This window comes from Fulmarus glacialis, unplaced genomic scaffold (assembly GCF_000690835.1).
Source record: "Fulmarus glacialis isolate BGI_N327 unplaced genomic scaffold, ASM69083v1 scaffold17556, whole genome shotgun sequence".
Classification (NCBI taxonomy): Eukaryota; Metazoa; Chordata; class Aves; order Procellariiformes; family Procellariidae; genus Fulmarus; species Fulmarus glacialis.
The window spans coordinates 33,987-54,854 of NW_009218951.1; the positions used below are offsets into that span (position 1 = coordinate 33,987).

General features: G+C 42.9%; 2 protein-coding genes across 2 annotated transcripts; one reads left to right on the forward strand and one right to left on the reverse strand.

The window, feature by feature from the left end:
* The first annotated feature begins 7,246 nt into the window (after window positions 1-7,246).
* Window positions 7,247-16,075, forward strand: APOBEC2 (apolipoprotein B mRNA editing enzyme, catalytic polypeptide-like 2). The gene is made up of 3 exons (XM_009580212.1): window positions 7,247-7,585; window positions 14,816-15,363; window positions 15,940-16,075. Exons 1-2 carry the CDS (start codon window positions 7,458-7,460, stop codon window positions 15,354-15,356), a joined length of 669 nt encoding a protein of 222 aa, XP_009578507.1. The 5' UTR covers window positions 7,247-7,457; the 3' UTR covers window positions 15,357-15,363; window positions 15,940-16,075.
* Window positions 16,076-18,363: 2,288 nt separating this feature from the next.
* OARD1 (O-acyl-ADP-ribose deacylase 1) lies at window positions 18,364-20,817 on the reverse strand. The gene is made up of 6 exons (XM_009580213.1): window positions 20,742-20,817; window positions 20,358-20,425; window positions 19,660-19,804; window positions 19,448-19,506; window positions 18,969-19,081; window positions 18,364-18,641 (listed from the first exon to the last, which is right to left on the reverse strand). The coding sequence occupies exons 1-6, from the start codon at window positions 20,815-20,817 to the stop codon at window positions 18,539-18,541; spliced, it is 564 nt and encodes a 187-aa protein (XP_009578508.1). The 3' UTR covers window positions 18,364-18,538.
* Between the last annotated feature and the right edge of the window lie 51 nt (window positions 20,818-20,868).

Sequence of the window (20,868 nt, forward strand, 5' to 3'; positions counted from 1 at the left end):
CTGGCAGCTGACTGTAGATTAAGGTGGGTGGGTATACTTGCAAAGGGTGGGGGTAGGAAAGCTTAGCTGGGGATGTAAAATAAATTGTATTTGCTTTTAATAAAACCAAGCCACTTTTATTTGGAGAATAAATAAATCTAAGTTACTCTTGTTTTACTGGTTTGGCACTAGGTTTGCAAAAGCTCAGGGGATCCTGTCTGGAGTCCATGGCTTGTGTCTGGCTCCAAAGGGAAGGGGATCGGCAGCAAGGCTCTGCAGGGCTCCAGCAGCCAGACTCATTCCCGGGTGCCTGGTTGGAGTAAATGGGCTGTGTGGGTTTCAAGCCTAAAGGTCCCAAACGTTCCTTCAGCTGGGGCACCTGCACAGCTGAGACATACTCACTTGGGTATGCATTCCCGTGACAGGCTCCTCCATTATACTTCACCCACAGCGTCAAGGTAAGGAAGCTAATTCTTGGGTTTGGTGTCCTTCCTGAGTCAAACCAAGCCTGATTTTCAGAGATGCTGAATGTTCCTGGGTCCAACACATGTAACTGGCAGAGCTGGGTGCTCAGCATGACTGAAAGCTGGGGCCAAGAGAAACAAATACCAGTAGCTGAGAGCAACTGAAATTTGTAGTACCTTTTTAAAATTTGGTCATGTATCTTGTTCTGTCATTTTGATCCCATCCATTATTTTTCCCTTCTAGCTACAGGACACCTTTATACAGGACTGCTGCTGCAAGCATATTGCTGTAATCTCTGGAGTAAAAGCTGCATAAGAACAGGCCATTGAATAGATGTGGCTGTAAGCAGGAGTAGGACTATAAAGCATGAGCACTGCAAGCAGCACTAGAAAGATCATAAGCTACTTTAAAAAAAAAATCCTGTATATTTCAGGGCTTTGTATAACTGTATGTTACCACTGAGCTTATTTACAGTGATGCCTTGTCTGTGTCTTCCAAAAATCCACATGCCAAAGGACAGGAAGACATAAATTATTTCTTCCTAAAAAGAAGCTAATATCTGGGCTGGAGATTCAATTCAGTGGAGTTAAGAATGATTTAGGGCGCCTGAACATCATTATGCCTGTCCTTTCATAGTTAGCATGGCAAAGCCCCGAGAATAGCGATGAGCAGAGCCACCTAGTGAAGCCAGAAGGGATAAAGCAAGTCTTTACAGTGATCTCTGCTTTTGAAAAGGGGAAAAGTATTATTTAAATCACATTAAAGTTGGTAAGTGACTCTAGATCTGGTTCAGACCTGCAACGTTTTAATAGCATTTCCAAATTAAATTTATGGATACATATTTGATCAGCTTTCATAAATTAGTCCTCTTTCCCCTTCTACTCATTTTTTTTTCTGCAGGTAAAGGAAAATATGGAATTAAGAGTAATAGATTTTTTTTGATCTTTTCATGTTTGCCCTCCCCATTTTCCCTGGGGTGACTAGGTGACTTGTTCTTGTCTTCATTTCAGTTCCTCTTCCTTCCAGTCCACCTGTAAGTGCACCAAGAGCTTCTCTTTCCTACTTGTATTTTCTTGCAGGCAGCAAAAATAGCAAATGTTCCTACATGTAATATACATAATAGCTTGAAATCAATTGACAAAGTTAAATTCAGCAAAGCACCCTCTTGTATTAATATTTAAAGCATCATTTAGTATATTTGCTATTTAAACAGATACACTAAAACCCCTTGCGTAAAAATAACTTAAATGACATTTCAAAGTCAGCCACCTAGAAAATATCTTAGTTATATTGTGCAGTGCAGACCAAAATCAGCCTTTGCCTTTGTGGATCTAGAAGTGCCCTGGTTTCTCATTAGTGCTGCATAACAGGGCTTGTGCTCCTGGTCATGCAATGGCTGGGAGAAGCACATGGCCATGCAGCCCTTGTCCGGATCCGTCCGTGACAGACCAAAAGGAAGAGGAAAAAACCAAATCAGAGAGGTGCTAGACATTCAAAGCATGGTTAGGAACCTGGCTTGCTAAAATCAGTGAAATTTTGCCTCTGAGTGAGAAAGGGGATTTCACCTGAGGTCTGCTGTGCGCAAGCTCAGGACTCTCCTCCCTGCCATACACCATCTCCCTGAAGGGCCCTTTTTCCCAGGGGATCCAGAAGGAGCACCGGGAAGTTTTGCTTATGCCAGCATTAACCAGGCAGCAGGCAGGCTGGATCACCTTAGCAGGCACGCAAGGTGTTTGTCCAGCCCCCCCAAAATTAGCTTATGGAATGGATACCATGTCCCACCCAGCGTCAGGAACATTCATAACCCACGACGGGACATGTCGCGGTCTACATGATTCAAGCAGTGACTCAGACAAAGGCCGTGCATTCGTGACAGCTTTCATGGGGTCGTGGCATTTAGAGAGAAGAGCCATCTCTCAGATCACCATGTCTAATGATGATCCCCCTCTTCAAACTTCAGCCAGTCTTTCCAGAAAGACATATTGGATATTAAACTGAGCGTTACACTTGATCTTAGCCCAAAGGGCACATCCCCTGGCTGCTGGATACACAACATTTGTGCATAAACAAAATCTTTCTGCCTTTCAGTCCAGCCTCTTTTCCTAAGCCTTGTCTCATTCAATAATTTACCAGCTGTTCCAGAAAACACTCTGGCTTCAGCAGTAAGGAACTTTAATTGATTTGCTGATGTCTGGAGCTATGTTAAAATACAGTCAAATGCTAGAGAGGATTTGCTGCTGTGTGCACGTAAACTTCAGAGAGCTGACTACGGGCCAGCAGCTATCCCCGCCGCCCCTTTGCTAGCACGGGGTGGTGCAGAATATAAATCCCTGTGGCTTTGAGCACCTGCAGCATGGCTGGGGCTGCCCTTCCACTTGAACTGCTCCCAGTAAAACTGCAGCAGAAGCCCAGCAGGAAGGAGGTTGTGCTGCTTGGAGCTGTCATTAACTACCAGTTGGGCATTGAATTAATTGGACAGCCAGCAGCGCCTGCCAACAAAACACTCTACAGCAGCGTGGTGATGGGTGTGCAAGGGTTGGGGATCACGAACCAGAGAGGCCCAGGCTTTAGCTGTGAAGATAAGGCAGGCAAGGAGGCGAGAGCATCGCTTATCTCTGCCTGCACCACAGCTCCTGTCAGCCCTGGGGTAGCGCCTTTCTCAGGGAGCTACCACCCCGCACAGAGAGACGTGGGCACCGTCCAGGTCAAACCCATGGGATGCTGCAGTGGCCGACACCAGTGTTTCCTGCCCCTTCTTTTAAATCTTGGCATCGTGGTCCTGCAGTGGGAGGAGAGGAACAGGTGAGAGCCTACAGGGGCCGAGGGAAGGAAAGCTGCCTCTGCACATCACTGTCAGAGTGTTTATTTATTTATCACGTAACGGTAGTTACAGCTGGAAAAAGCAGGAGGGGGACTGCTGCCAGACAATGTATCTAGGGAGATGTTTTGTTAGTGCCACCAGCTGTCCCCTTGGAATAGAGAGCACGTCTGAGCCATGACTCACGCAGCCAGTGTCTTATTTCACTCTCACATCTATCCAAAAATGTTCCTCCAGCACGAGAATGCAATAAAAGCCTCCTTTTCCTGGCAAGGACTTTCACAGCCAGGTCTCTTCTACTGCCCCTTTGTGATCAGGAAAGGAAACGAGCCATTTTAACTTCAGGAAAGTAACTCCTGCTGCAATTAGAGGAACAGCAGATGACCTGCCTGGGAGATAGGTCAAGGGAATACAGTACTTTCTATGTGAGATACTTGTTTAAGATGGGGAAAATGTCATCAGATTGTTCAGAGATGCCTCTAAAGTCAGTGGAGAAACTCTTCTGGACTTGGATGGATGCAGGATCAGACCTTAATATCCAATACTCCAGCAAAGCCAGAAAGCTTCTTCTAGAATGGGTTGTCATCTTAGCCTTGCCTTGCTAGCAGTCACCTTTGCTGGCAGCGTTCCCATGCAGACAGCTCTTAAAATCTTTCTGCAGGTTAGTGCCTCTGAGGTCTACTCCTCCCCATTACTTCATCTAGCTCTGCTCAGGCATTCTGGCCTCGATGTCCCGACACAGTGAAGCCAGACCTTTTAAAACAGAGGGACAGAGACTGCCAGATGTTGCAGGACACATCTGTCATGGGATGGAAGACGGGCTCGGGCAGGAAACCATAGCTTGGATTTGTGCCACTAAGATGGGGTCAGCTCAATGGCCGATCCTGTGGCTGCGGTGCAGGGTTGCGGTCACTCCGTTGGAGGTTCCCCCACGCATGAGGGGCAGCTGCTGAACAGGATTACCTACGAGGGAAGAGTCCGCACCTACCGGCTGCATCCAGCGTGCTGGGTATGGGGAGAGGCCATGGGGCTCTGCTGGAAACGAGCATGGTTTAGCCCTTGCTGCGGGGGAGCGAATGGGGAGAGGCGAGGGGCTGATCCTCATTCTCCCTGCGCGAGACCCGACATGTGTGCGGATCTCTTCTGCCTCTTCTCTTGTGTGATTCCGCTGCGCAGGGCTCTCCGAGCAGAACGAAATTCATAGTCAGCTAAATAAACCATTAAATCAGTGGGGAGAGGGGCAGGGTGGAGGGAAGCCTCAATAAAAATGCTGGTTGTCAAGTGCCATGATTTTAGTTAACCGAAGTGCCATTGGGAGGTCCCTACGTGAGGCTAGTCGCATCCCTGGCACCTCTCAGCACCCATGCCCCAGCTCCTTCTCTGAACTAGCTGACGGAAAAAAATTTCCATCACTGGCTTCAGTCATTAGGCCCATGCACGCACGCTCTTGTACACATGTGTGCGCTTTGGGGGAACTAGGGTCACTTAAAAACAACCCAACAAAATTGATCAAAGCTTTCATTCCTATGGCTCTAACGCAAAATGTCAGATTGACAGCAACTCGGTGGCGTCCCTTTATATTTTTGGCACAGGCAGACGCTGCAGGGGGTGGGTCATGACTATTTAGTGCACTGCCCTAGATGGAGCTGCGAAGCAGCTGGGGAAGGGCTGGATAGAGGTAGAGCCTCAGTGCCACATTCCCGAGATTAGATTAGAGCTCAGCCCTGAACCCTGCAGAGGGGCCAGGCCAGTGAAAGCTAAAGGCTGCAGGAAAGATGGGATCCTAGCTGTCAAGAGCTTCCAAAAATAAAGAAAAGTGGGTCAGAGGGACTGAAGAGGGGCTGGAATGCTTCTTTAAAGTATAAGGGTAAGAAGGAAACAAGCTGTCACTCATTAAGAGAGGATTCCCATCCCCAAAAACACTGCCTGAAATGTCAAAGGTGAGAGTAATTGGACAGGGGAGTTGGAATTTGAGCATAGTTACCATGCAAGAGGAAAAACACTACACCTGCCCTTCAGGAAAGTATTTTAAGCTTAAAAATAAATACAATTCTGCACCATGAAAATGAAAGATATATGTTCCACGGATAGGATGTCTTGGAACTTGTTAAATCCTTGACTGCGCTGTTGTCACAATACTCTCCATGCCAGCTGTGTCAGTCATCAAATAAACAACTTCTCATCACTAGCAAACAGTGTGGGAGTAAAGGGGGGGTGTTCTGTCCCCAGAATGACTGCATTTCCATGATGTTACTAATAAAAAGCTACAAAGGATATTGTAGCACAGAAAGGCAGGCTTGAAAGAGTAGCCAGAATAAATTATCTATGATAATATATTATCTGCCCAGTGGCATAAATTTATTTCACTTTGTGATAGTGCAGACCCCTCTAAAGTTGTAAAGAGCTGACTACAACAGTATCACAAAGACTGAGTTTGGCCTGAAAGCAGGTATTCACACCTATTTGATTTCTATGGAATACAGTTTATCCTCCTCAAACTAAGAGCAGGTTTTCCACTAAGTACAGACTGAATACTCAATCAAATATAGCTTAATATTTCATATTTATCCAAATCTTGATGACAGTGGGTTCTGAACTAAGTGCAGAACCCAAGATACTGGAGATCTGATTTCCAATATGCTTTGGCTAAAACACAAGTTCTGCATAGCTACACATTTTCCATTTACTTTCACCCTCATGGCATAGCAGGATTAGTCTGAGAAAAATCTTACTCAGGTTTTCATTAGGCTTGGCTCACATGGGATTTATACAAACTTAAAATGATTTAAATTTAGAATGAGAAATTGGAAGAATTTCACATAATCCTGAAGAAAAAAAAAAAAAGAGAACCCCCCCAACCCAAACATATAAAACTCTTTTTAGAGCTCACGTGAAAGCTACATTACCCCTGAGTATCCTTCTAAGTTACCACAGCCTGTTCAAGAAATCTGCTTGATACAGCAAGAGCAAACCAAACATCCCAAACCTGTGTCAATAAAATCTTTACAATCCTTCTCATTTCTCGTTGTATGAAAGGCAGATTCCACACCCACAATAGTTCAGGCAAATCCCAGTAAGTATCTTACCAGAATGCCTCCAGTACTCTGTCCTCGGCAAACTGCTGACACCAGTCCCAGTCATTACTGCATAACCACACACACTTCACTTCTCATCACACCTCCACCACAGGCTCTCATCTGTCTGATGCTTTGGCTCCAGTGCAATCACTCGTTCAACATCTGCATCCTCTGCGGCAGCAAAGGTGAAAGAAACAAAGAAATACTGCAAGAATCACCCAGCCCGGCAGTTTTCAAATGCTTACTCTTACCTAGCTATGCTATTGCTCCCAGTACGCTAGGTGCTTTTCAAACATTCAGGCAACAGAGAGAAAAAATACAGAACAATGGGCAGATGCTCAGCACATGCACTTGGAATTGCCCTGCACCAGGAATACTGCCCCACTGTGCATTACAAGGCTGACTTTAAAACGTCTGGGAGAAGGTTCTGGTTTGCATTTACACCAGTATGATTTGACACCAACTTCAACAAGCAAGATTTCGTCCTGTTCAGGTCCTGTTTTCAGTGTCCCTGCATGGACGAGCAGGGTGGAAGGAAAGGTAGGTCTCCTGCTCCTCTGAGCAATCCTGCTGCCATGCTCCAGGTGGCCCATGAGGCCAAATCCACCACCAATGGGGATTTTTCAGCAAACCAAATGGGGACTGCCCCTTTCCCCTCTTGCCTGAGCCAAAACAGTGGTCCTTCAAGGTCAGCAGTGTAATAAACTGGCAAAAGGTAGATGGAGAAGCTGCCAGCTCTGCATCTTGCCAGCTATCTGTCACACTAACGGATAAATAGATACTCATGCTTCCAGGATTTTCCATTCATTGCTTAACCCGCCCACAATGAAGTCGTCACTTAATTTTAAATTAAAAGGGGAGCAAGAGGGATTGTTAAAAAGACCTAGAGAAAGCCAGGGAAGGAGGCGACATCTGAGAGCCCTGGGTTATCCTACCCCATCCAGCCTCTATCATTGCTGCTTTGTTCCATATTTAGCTCCTGACAACTGTGCCTAGTGCAGGAACTCCCAGCTCTGTTTTTCCCTCCTCCCTCTGCTGTCTCCTCTCCCTTAGAGCTCTCAGAAATTGCTCTTTTTTTTCCCTAGTGGCCATAACTTAATACCCCTATACTCAAGAAGATGGCAGAAATGCAGGAGGAGCCCAGCAACACCCAGAATGGTGAACCTGACAACGCAGAAGAGGGTGAGGAAAAAAAGAAGAAGAAGTTGAAGCGGGAAGACCTGCCACCGTTTGAAATTGTGACAGGGTAAGAGGTTTAGATATAAATATGAGGGTGCAAAAGAGTGAAGCGGGGATGGTCAAAGGTCTCTGCCTCAGCTCTTATGTTGGGTAATTAAAGATGGTATCTTCAGCCAGTGCACTTCTGAGTATTTTTAAACGATGTAAGTACGGCTTTCATTATTGTGGGATTTTGTTAAAAGTTTCACCGAGTTTTACGGAGGATGGAATCACACCGGGCAGGCAGACAAATCTGTTTGTTTTATACAAGCAGGTCTGTTTCTATAGCGTTGACCGATTCCCTTACAGTGCAAGTAGTCCCACTGACTGCGATGGGATCACTTGCTGATATCAGGATGGAAGGTATTGGCCCTTGATGAGCACTGAATATTGATTTCTTGGTGTGATCAATGGCTCTTGTCTGAAAGTTTCTCTATCTGTGGACTAGGAAAAATACCCCTGCTATGGCTGATTTTCTTTACGGACCTAAGGGATAGCTTTTTCAAATGAGGAAAAAGTCCACATTTTCAAGGGCTCCACACCCACAGCTGGAACCTGACTTTCAAAAAAGCCTAACTCGCAGAAGGGCACCAAAACGATAGGCAGTTTTCAAGACAGCAAAGCAGCAAGCAGCTCCTTTTGCTCCCGTGAGCCTGGCCTTTAAAGGCGGTAGATATAACAGAGATTACTGGAAGCTGAACTCTGTCAGACATAATGGACAGCTGCAATTAGAAAAAAAACTGTGTAATCTGCTATCTCTACGCATTTCAAAACGCTCATTCTAGTAGTAGCAAGATGCCCTATACAGTTCTTCCCTCTGGTCTCCCTTAGCAGTCACCAAGGCAGTGTTGCCAGCATGTAAATCAAATCCATGATTTCTTCCAACTGCTTGAATATAAAGTTCAGGCCAGACTCTTAAAATCCCACTTGGAATCCTTCTGCCTGTGACATGGTCACTGGTAAGAAAGATTAAAAAAATTTGGCTGGCATTTCTGAAAACGATGCATGAAGCAGGACAGCACCTATGTCTGATCTCACACAATTGGGTTACATCCCTGCACAGGGGTGAAAAAAACATTTTCTTCTTAAAATATGTCTGCTCTGAAAAACCACTTACTGGGCTGGGGTTGTTCACAGCCTTTGGTCTCTGTCATACACAATCATAGAAATAATATATGTCTGCTAGAGCAGTGAGTTTTAAGAAAAGCACATCCCTCTGCTAGGAACAGAGCTAAGACACCAAAAATTGTTTATATACGCTATTGGACCAACAACACATGTAGTGACAACTTCTAGACACTTAAGACATGCACTAAAATGAATCTCAATGAAGAAATCGCATTTTTCAGCCTTAGAGCACTCAATTTGCAATTAGAAATTGCTAAGGAATTGGGCGGTATCTTCAAACTTCCTTGCTAACTCCAATGACCCAGATAGGAATTGATGTGCTAATCATGGATGAAAAATACTTTCTTAGTGTAATCCCACAATGAAATTATTTGTTGAAATGGGAAAGGTGTTGCAGAAGTTGACAGGACTTTCCACTCTGGAAAAGCGGCAGCAAGAAAGCGAGGGATGACATGTGCTTGCGCAAAGGGATAACAATAGGAAAACTTAACCTGCTGAGACTTAGGAGCGAGCTGCGCTGCTGGAACTGCACCGGGACAGAGGTACTCAAGTAAGAGCGGCAGGTGATGCAGGGAAGCCTCGAGTTAAAGTCTGTGCTATGGTATCTACATACGTTAAGCTGGCACCAGCTGATTTTCACATTCTATACGCTGATACCAAGGCAAGACAGGAGTTTACGTTTCTGAAATGAAAGTAATCAGCCATTTGGTGAGGCACCATAGAGCTGTCAGTATGTGAGTATTTATACTGTCCTCATCACAACACTATTTGGAAAGTGCTTATAAATATCTGGTGAATTCGTGTAGGAATCCTGACCAAATCTCCTCTAATTATTAGTTTATGACTAATAATGAGACTAATTATGAGAACAAGGAAGTAAAGCAGAAATCCTAAAGGACCTTGAAAGAGATACAGAAAAATCCAGCAATTTTTACTTTCATTTTAAGAGGTACCCTGTGAGTTCAGACTGTGCCTCAACTTGGTATGATCACTGTGTGGATTTTTCTAATTATTTACAAATTTTCAGCCAATAAAGCCAGTTATGTGAATTATGAGGAAACACGTAACTGCAACTGTGGAAGCACTTAAATTCAATTACACTGCATCTCAGTTTTAGCCCTTGGATTAGGGGCATCTTAAGACACACAGCCAAGTTTTCAAGCTGTTGCTTACAGCTCTAAGGAGTCTGGCTTACACAAAAAATACTGGGAACCTCATCACTCTGTTTAAGAATATTAACCCCTTTTTTTGTCAATATTTGTCTCAACACAGTCCTGGATAAATATAAGCCCCATCTGTGTACATTTCGTGACATTTAAGTAGACACATTTATTTACACTTTCCCAAGGGTGTAAATGAGGCTCCTTCTAGCAGTGATAAATCCTTGGTTCCCGTTACAGTTGATCATTACAGACTTTCTATAATCAATGAGCCCAGCATGAGTGTGTTTACTTGTGAATAGTTGTCAAAGAGCAAGCAAAAGGACACTGTTTTATCAGCTCAAATAACCTAAGACCATAGTATAAATAGTCACTGAACAAATATTTAAATCTACAGATTATGTCCTACTAGTTTACAACATCTTTTAGATAATCCCACACTTTTATTCTCTCATTAGTTGTTCTAATTTTCTTCTCCTACCCAGCACGCAACAGCAGTGGGGTCATGCTGGGCAGCTGCTGTATTCCTCCAGCGTACCTTATTTCAGCAAACTTAAAAGCACATTATCTGTTCAGTCCAGTACCATTCTTACAGACTGAGGTTTCTGCCTCAATGGGTAAAATAGGTATAATATTAACATTTGTACACCACCCGTCATTCAAACATGGGAAAATAGGCTTGCCAAGAATTGGTCGTTTACTTAGGAACAGCCAGGAAGCTATTCAAAGCTAGACCTGAGCTTCCAAAGAAGTTGGCTTAGTTTTCTGTAGTAGTTGACACAGCTATTTCAAGGATGTATTTTGATGCTCAGTTGTTTGGAAAGAGTTTTAATCTACCCAAATAAACAACGCCATTACAATAATTCACATTGCAATAAATTATGAGGGTCATCTGCCAAGCATGCTGTAACTCAAAGGTGAGATTGTGCAGCATACGGCATTTAAGTATGTATGCAGTCTTATGGTACATACGGTTTGTTGTTGCCCATTCTTTCACTGCTGAATCACTTGCTTCGGGGCTTTCCAATTACTCAGAGGACCAGAGACACCTTGCCCAAATCCGCACTGCTGGGAAGAGTCACATAGCAAGGACTCAGCTAAGCCCTGTCAGGACAGAAGTTTACAATTCACGCTTGTGCCAAAATGTCCTCCCTGCTCTGGTTTACATGGGATTAAGCAGATTCTTGCTAACTAGAACACACAGCTCATTGGTTGCCTGTGTGTCAACAGTCAGCAAATTTTCCAAGCTCTCAGCCAGCTACTTACAGACTTGGAAAACACCCTTAGCTTTGTTTATATTCTTTATCGGAAACGTATTAATTAAGCTGATGCATATTCCATGTTGCTAGGAGGACAGATTTAGGTGAACATCCCAGATAATCTTAGACAGACGCCGAGATGATAAGCAATAAAATCCGTCTAGAAGGCCTGACTAAATACACCTCTGAGTCAACACATCCTGGAACAGATCGCTGCTGTTTAAACAGTTCATCAAAACACACAGACCCAACCTCATCACTGATGTAACTGCTTTGCAGTCAAGACAGTTAAATCAGGAATGAATTTCCATGTGACTCTGATGTGCTACATTTAAATACATGATGTTATTTTAAAACAACTTATTGTAGCCTTACAAACTTAGCTCTGAAACAAGGCAATGGGTGGCTTATGTCAGACCAAACATAGCTGGACTTCAAAGAAATCATTAATTAAAGAATCATTAAATCATTAACCAAAGAACCATTCATTATCTAGGATATAAAGCAGGAAAAGCACTATTCTCAGACGCATGTGAATTTTTTTTGTCCCAAAGAACACGAGAAAGGAGTTCAGGGAATAAGAGGCCCTATGCTAAATTAGGGTCTGACAATGCTCTTTTATAAAATCAGTGGAAGTCTTGCAATTCATCTTAAAGAAAATGAGACTCGCTCTAACAGATAACTTTAAGTCATCTTACATAAGGGAAGAGAGGTCAAAATGCTACGAAAAGGAGGTTAAAGTAGTCTTTCAGGGTAGTTTAGAACTTGTGCAAGAAATTGTGTGGACATTTCCTTTATCTAGGCTTGTGCAAACTCTCAATGCAAACCAGAGAACCATAGACCAAATCATACCAAAACAGTCTGTATGCACACTACTGCTTCCCATCCCTCATTAACACACTGCCAGCTAAACCAGGAATAGCATGGAAGGCTCCTAAACAGGTTTTTCTATTGTTTAAGTCCTGTCTCGTGCAGATCTCATCTAAGTAGAATTGAACAATGTAAGGGTTTAATTATACCATTTAAGAAGCAGCTGAAAACCTCCTTCTAGTAAATTTCTAAAGCCAAACTTGTACTCTAAACTTCCACTGTCACAAATCAACGATATGTGAAAAGAATTACGGTAGTCCTTGACTGACAGCAACAATAGATATTCCCAGTGTAGATGCAGTTCTATGAACAAAATTGTTCCGACTCGTACATCTCGTTGCATTTGTAAGACTGATGATCTTCCTCTCTCAGTGCAAAGTACAACTGTGCCAACCTAACCGCATCAACTCTCACACCATTTGGCTGGTATAGTACACTGATACTCCAAGGGAAGTTGTTCACTGTAAAACCATGCTGCTGGGAAATCCGAAACAGAAGTGGGAACTATAACTCCAGGCCTTTTACTGCGAATCTGTGTAGCAGGCCCAAATGGACCCTAGACACTACTGTAGTATCATAAAAAATTAAATAGAGAGGGTGTTCTTTTATGTTTTAACTTTCTAAAAAGCCAAAAATGCAACAGGACTTTGGCAGCAGGAAAATTCCTGGCTGCATTAAGACAAGTAGGGAATATACACATACTGAAGAGAAATTTCTGTGAAATTTACAAAGAGAAACTTTGTAAGTGGAGATGTTGTTGTTTGGAAAATTGTTTTTAAACTTTTAAAATAACACAGCTAAAGCAGCTTGGCAATAGCTATAATTTACTCTGAGTTACGTATTTAGACAGCACACTATTTCCAATTCTTATCTAAGCAAAAAGCCATTTGCTTACAGTACGTAGTGTAATATTTGCAGCCAGGTATTACATGAAGAACTCTTAAGTGCCTGTTCCCTGGTCTTTCTGTTCAGACATTCCTGTTCCAATCCCTCTGATTTGCATAGAATATCATGCTATTCAGGATGTTTCATGCAGTCCTAGCAAAGCTTAATCCATTGCACTCTATAGAAAGACATCCACTAATTTTAAAAGGCATCAGATCCAGCTCTTCATGAACAGTCCTTATTCCTTACCTGCAACAATCCCACGTGTTCACTGTGGCCCATACTGGCATTTCCCACTAGCGAACTGACAGTACATTCACTCATGGTTCCCACATCACTAAGCGAGCAGAACATACTGATTCTGATTCTCTTCACTCTTTTCCATACCCTTCACTTCCATTGTCTCTGGAGACATCTTGTGAGATGTTGCATCACAAATTGTTCTTTCCTCTCAGAACGACACTTTGCCACTTACTCCTGCAGCCTCGTTGCTCTCCCCAATTAAAATTTTCAAGAGTCTGAGAATCTCTCCTGACCTTTGCTCAGTGTACCCCCTGGAGAGGCCTGACATTATAATCTGGCTACAGATGAGACAGGGATGTATAAGACACTTACTGTTTTACAAAGACTCATTATCGCCTCACTGGGAATATCAAGGTTATAGGTCCACCTAAAGCTCAGATGAGAGGAGTACAACATGCCAGAAGATTACTAGTGTGTAATAAATTAAATGTTGTGTTACTACTTTTCATTATTTCACTTTGGCTTTGGCTACTCTGTGCAGTCTTCGCTCCTATCCTTTGCAGCATTTAGCAGGTCACAAGGCATGTTGCCAGCACTATCTTTTTCATCTTCCCACCTAACATCCTTCAAGGACTACTTCTTATACTGATGTACTCCACAGTTAGATGCTACAGGGAGCAATCAGGAAAGCCCGGTACTCCATTAGAAAATAACAGGTACTACGAGATGATGCAGCTTTCCTTTTTCACCTCTTCAGTCAGCAATGCATAAAAGTCATACACAGTATTTTAAGGGACTAATTTTAACTTCCCTAAAAAACAGCAGACTACCTTCTTTGGGTGAAAGAGTACTGCAAACACATTACTCACTGCGATGATTCACTTTGGATCATGCTCATTTAGAAACCCAGAATGGAAGAGGTGCACAACATTAAAAAAAAGTATCTGAAGTTTATCAGTAGCATCCATGAGACAGCTATCAAATTTCAGTGGGAAATACACTTTTTCATAGCAAAGGTAGATTTGATCTCAGATATTTTATTAAACCAAAGTCACAACATAATCCTACTGAATATTAGTATTCAGCTGATACTGGAAGAGTAAAACTAGAACATGTAAAAACTGCAACTAGTCAGTCACGCTTGCCTCTACTCAGAGGAAATCCAGACTGCAAAAGCATGGGGGTAAAACATTAATTAGCAATGCCAGAGTTATCATACTAACAATTTAGGGCAACAGATCCTGCAGATTAATATTGCAACACCACACTGAAAGAACTATATTAATGGCCTAGAAAACAGTAGAACAGCTCAGTCTACGGTGCATTAAGACTGGGAAAATGCCAATTGCTGTCCTTCCTTACCAACAGTAAATATCATAGCCTCAAGAAACAACATTTCAGAAGCAAGTTCCTCTTCAAATACCTCAATGCAGATACCAGAAATTTCCAGTACAAGTTTGTTAAAATTAATTGAAAAAGACTAGGTAGTGACAACGGGCCTGGAAGCCTCACCACTCAGCAAGACTAGCTGAATATCTTGTAATTTTTAATGTATTTTTACGCACCTATTAAAAGGCATCTCCTTTTAATACACGAAGAAATACAGCCATCATAGATGCAGTGACTTGTCCAAGATCACACAGGAACTAAATCAATGCTATAACCCTTTATTATCTGCCTCTGAGATGCTTCTCTCCTCTCCACTCTTTATAGGGAGCGCCTCCCAGCCATATTTTTCAAATTCCAGTTCAGGAACGTGGAATACAGCTCAGGCAGGAACAAAACCTTCCTGTGTTACGTTGTTGAGACCCAAGGCAAAGAGTCAGTGACTTCTCGGGGTTACCTGGAAGACGAGCATGCAGCCGCCCATGCAGAAATGGCTTTCTTCAACACAATTTTACCACAGTGTGATTCAAGCCTCCGCTACAACATCACCTGGTACGTCTCCTCCAGTCCCTGTGTGACCTGTGCTGATCGGATAACCGAGACCCTGAAGAAGAACAAGAACCTGCGTCTGACAATCATGGTTGGGCGCCTCTTCATGTGGGAAGAACCAGAAATGCAGGCTGCCCTGAAAAAAATGAAGTCAGCTGGCTGCAAGCTGAGGATTATGAAGCCTCAAGACTTTGAGTATGTCTGGCAGAACTTTGTGGAACAGGAGGAAGGAGAGGAAGCAAAGGCTTTCGTGCCATGGGAGGACATTCAAGAGAACTTCCAGTATTATGAGGAAAAGTTGGCTGAGATTTTGCACTGAAACTCACGTGAGTGAGGATTTCCACTTGGTCACCTAGCTCCCTGTATTAGTATTACAGACTCCTCTTTTTTCTTCAGGTTGTTAGAGGCGAAATCCGGAGCCAATTTCAGTTACTGTTACTCTTATATGTACCTGGCTGGGTTTGCCTGTACCTCGATATTGAAAAGAATCCTAGGCAATAACTTACCCCTTCAAGAGCAGTAACGCTACAGTGGGCTCCTCCACAGTAGACACATAAGGGATTTAGAGCTTTTCTTTTTCTCCTCACAGTAAACACCTCCAGGAATAAGAAATAAAAAGGTACTAGGGTCACTAGGTGCAACAGGAATACCTCATTGTTCCCCACATGCGTGATATTCAAGACATACGTGGCAACAGTGAGAGGAATGTAGAGAAAAAGAGATTTCCCCCACCCTTCAAAGTCTAGCCCTCTAGAAAAAAAAAACAACCACTAAAGGAAATCACAGTTATCATTGCAGAATTCCCTTCTTTCTTTTTAAGGGGTACTAAAGGGGTACTATTTAAGCCATAAAACATGAAAGCATTTGAAGCTTCTAACATGTCTCTCTTTCTCCTTCCCCAGGACCAATTCAGAAAAGATCTATGAAGAGAGATGCGACAGACTTGGACATCTGCGACACTCCTGCTTTCCAAAGCTTTGATTCCAACAGGATGGAGTACCAACTTCTGGAAGACTAGGCCCTGATGGACTACAAATACATATACAACACAGATCGTTGGTGTTTGGGATTTTTTGGTTTATTTTGTTCCTCGCCCCCCTTCCCCGCCCCAAACAAACCCATGCTGCCTCTGCTGATCGGAAAAAAGGTGGCAACATACTGTGTGGTTAAAGCCTTGAAAGAAATGGATTGTAGTGGACCTACAGGAAAGACTGTAGGCCTCACATACTGGGACTACTTTACGAGAAAAGATCTTAGAACAAAGCTGCCAATTAGATAAATGCGTTTAGAAAATCCATACTTCATAAACATTAAAAAGAAAGGGATTTAAGATGAAAAAAAGGTTTTCTTCCTCTGACCTCCTCAATAATCAGAGCTGTGATTTAAATTAGGGCTAACTGGTCTATTCTAAATTATGATGGAGACCTAAGTACTTGATTTCAAATACATCAAATACCTTCTCCCCTTGTTCAATGATGTTTGTGATATAAAACTGGGAAAAGCGAAGTGAAATAAAATTGGAAGTCGCTGCAAAAGCTACAGCACTGTTTATTCCTTCCTCTCCATTTGCAAGAGGTCCTAAATTTAATCTGACAAGTGAGACATCCTGGGACAGCCACGTATGAAATATTTCATAGCTGAAGTGCAGCATGATGAGAAGGGAGAATTACTATATGCCAAAAAAATTTCAAGAGTACATACAAGTGCAGGAGACAGAGAGAGAGAATATGGGCATATCGCTTTCCATATAAAACAAGGCACAGACCAAACAAGGGTCACAGGGACGCTCATCAGCTAAGAAACCAAGTCAGACAGGGTTCGTTCTTCTAATCAGTTCTTCATTTCGGTTTCTCCTGCACTGTCACAAGCTGGAATGGTGCCAGACACACACACGAAACTGCTGACTGCACCTGCCTCTTGCCTCAGTCAACTGCACTAAATTCTGGCACAAATTTTCAAGGCAGAAAAAACAAGTGGCAATGAGAACACCTTTGTGGAGCCACTGTGGATTTCAGCTCTTTGCCACTAGATTTAAAAAACAAACATAAATAAGCGTAAGGACTAAATCAATGAGCAGTCTTGATGTCCACTCTTGATCAGCTTAATACTCCAAATTCCTATTTGTCTTACCGAGTTTATTTTTTTTTTTCAGTTGTGTATTTAGCTACAGCAATTATCCACCAAAAACAAGTTTACAAAGGATGTTCAACAGGGAGAGTAATAATATGAAGCTCTGAAAGACGCAAACAGGATTTGCAGATCTGCATCAGCAAAGAAACCACACAATACAGATTAACCCACAATGCTCAGAACAGAAAACGCTCCACCCATTCTACTCATAATGAAAACCAATTAGGAACCCTATGTTATGCTAAAAACTTCTCAACTGTTATGTTCCATTTATTCAACGCATCTGGCATTTTTCTGGGCATTCAGTATGACAGAAGTCAAAAAGATTTGTTATGGGAGGGTGGGGAAAACCAAACATATAGGAAATGCAGGGTACAATAGTTCTTCAGTACTGGAACTTTCAAAAATCAAGTGTTTACCAATGGTCTGACGAACTGAGCCTGGTACCGATTTGCTTTTGCTATTGGTAACATCAAACACCAACCTACATGTAACACCTAAACTGCAAATGCAGTAAAAAAGAAATATGAAAAACAAACCTTAAACTCCATACTATGACTTTTTAAAGCACATCAGTCATTCACGTGTGGATTCTCAGAAAACTGAGTTCTGCAGACTGTACCAATTACATGGTATAAAATGTACCCAGAAGGTGTCCTTACACATCTCCAGCATTCCCCTTCAAAACCCAGCTTTCCTCTAGAATACAGCCACAACACATACAGACATTGGTATGTTTTTCAAAAGGACCATGCTCCGATCTGACAGCAGAGTACTGAAGAGCTATTTATTTAATGTTGACAGCATGATTCTTAGTCAGTACAGTCTCGTAACAAAAAAACTGTATTTGTGGCCAGAAGGTAGAAATTAAATTTTTAATCCTGCAACGAACAAAGTAAACTGTATGCCAGATATGAACATTGCAAAACTTCTAAAAAAAAAAAAAAGTGACAGGGCTCCACAGCTCATCATTATCAACCGTAACTACAAACCAACAAATACCTAAACAACAGACAGCTCCAATTTCACTCTGCACAGGAACTGTCAGCTTTAAGCAGAAGCTCTAGTGCAAGCAGGTGCTCCGTGGAGGACCAGTGACATCTGGTGGCTTGCTGGGACAGACCAGGAACTCCCAGAGGGCTGCCACAACACCCCTGCCTTCTTCACAGGCTCCCTGAACACTACATCCCAAATTATCTGCTCTGGAGCTTTTTTTTTTGATGTTGTTGTTAAAAGCCACTGCCACTGACAACACAAGAGTGAGCTACGCTCAGACGAGTAATGTGCTCAGCATGCAGTTCCCCCCTCATCAGTTAAGAGGTTTCCACTCCTGAAAGCAAGGGAAATGGGGCTCTCTTTAAACTCTTTTGCTCACAGAGTGTAAACCGTAATCTTTATATCTGTGTCTTCAAACACTTCCCCAAGTATTGCTGAAACTTTATTCCAATCCAGGCGGTCAAGTCCACATCCAATCCTGGAAAATAAGACATCAAAACAGCTGTAATGGCCTCTTTTGGAACATGCTGTGAATAACTAGCCCTTCAACGAGCTACAATTTTTGTGGCACTAACTCAGCTCACTATAGATCAACGTAACGCAGTTAAAATAAGGAAACAACTGAGCCTGTATGTTTCGCTATTTAAAGACACTAGGAAATGCAAATTTCATTTGCACAATTAAGAGAAGAGTTGAATAGAAGTGGATACCTGAACTCTTCTTTCACAGCAGGGAATCAGCTCTCAAGCATCCTTCTATGCAAGAAATATTGAAGTATTTACACCACAGTAATTAATTTTCTTACCTAGGCATGGAAATGTCAGTAACTCCATTGTTTAGACAGTGAGCTTTCATGGCTTCTAAACTCTTTCGCATATTCTCGTACGTCGGTTTGTGAGAAACTTTCTTCTTTGTAATCTAAGTATAAATGTAAAAGGTCAGTTGTGCCTTTGGCATGATCACTGCAAACTTTTCTTTTTTTAAAAAACACATTCCACTACACTCTGAAACTCCACACCCAGAATCACTACTGTGAAGGGAAAAAGAACAATGTTTCACAGCTTAAAATAGTATAACTTAGCAGCTAGTTCTGTCAATTTAAAGTTTAAATATACATACACAAGAGAGCTTGGCTCCTTCTCAACTACCAGTATTTGAGTAATACATCTCACACCTCTTATTTAGAAGAGCATACTCAAAAAACTCACAACTATTAGAGCCCTCATCATCATATCTAATACAGTTTAGTTACAGGGAAGTGCCTAAGTGATGCCCCACTCTTACCAGGTAGTAAATGTATCGGTCATCTCTTTGGAGAACCGCCACCTCCCCAGTCTTCTTTTCTAAAGTGAAGAAATGAAGAAGGCATTTTTAAAACAGTTACACTGCACTACATAATCCCCCCCTGCACCCCAAGTAGCTTGGAATACCCTTACTGCTGGAAATCAAGGTTTTCCCTTCAGCTCCTGCATGTCCACCCCACGTGTATCACTCACGTTGATCCAACAGCTCTTGTACGCCTCCAAACTTTTTCTTAAAAAGAACAGCTATGCCTGCACCCATGCGACAGTCCTCGCTGATGCAATGAGCCAATGAGTCCGTCTGGGGGCATGAGAAAAGGTCCCCCTTAACACACTTGATCTGGAAAACACCACAAACAGAAGGGTAAATAAAAATAAGCTGAGTGCAGACTCAGATAAGAGAATACTCAGGTAACAGGGAATTTGGCAAGCCTGTACAGCAATGAGTGTAAGGCATCGAGTTTAAGATGCAGTTCACAAGTAAATGAGTTGGCATGAATTATGAACCCAACATACGGATAACTATCTTTTCTACAAGATCAGTTATGAGTATCACGTGCCAGCTCAGCAGCTAATTTTACAAAATCAATGCTTAAAAAGGAAAATTATGTAATAGAGAGTACAACTGTATTAGTGCACATCTTCAGCATACTATCAGTGTGTCAGTGCTGGATATCCCCAGACGTCTAGTTAAGCAGGCAAGCTCTGTACTATTGTACAATATCTGCATCACTGACATAAGCACAAAAGCACAAGAAATTTAGCAATATCAGCCACTTTCCTCCAAAAAGCTACATGGTACAGCCAGCTGCCATGTTATTAGGGGGACAGGAAGGTCTCTTTACAGAGACACCCATCACAGCAGTAGCCCAAATAACCCATTTTCTACGCACTCTCTCCTCCTGATCCTTGGAGAAGTGGGTGGCCATGGTAACGTGGGCTGTGGTGAAGACTCCTGCAGCTGGAAAGATGACAGAGAGAAAAACAGAGTTATTAGGAATCCCAAACTAGGCAATAAGCTGGCGTGCCAGAAGGTGCAAGCCTACTTTATCTATGGGACAGCTGGGACAATGAAGACATCCCCTGAAAACAGAAAAGGAGGAGGCCAGTACCCCCAAATAGTGTGGTGCAAGCTCTTCTCCTGCAGCCCCACAGCTCTAGCCCATGAGGTGCAAGTAGGCCCCAGTCCAGGGTCACCACACAACTGGTACCCACAGGCCTTCCGTCCTCCTCCAATTCACCCCTGCCCCTTCAGGAAACCCTTCAGCAGGCCACACCCGCGGACACGGTGTGAAGCACGATCCCCCAGGCCGGGGCTTGCGCCACAAACAACCTCCCCAGCACTCCCCACATCAGTTAACCCAGTCCTTCCGCTGCTCTACCACAGCGGCCCGATCGTCACAC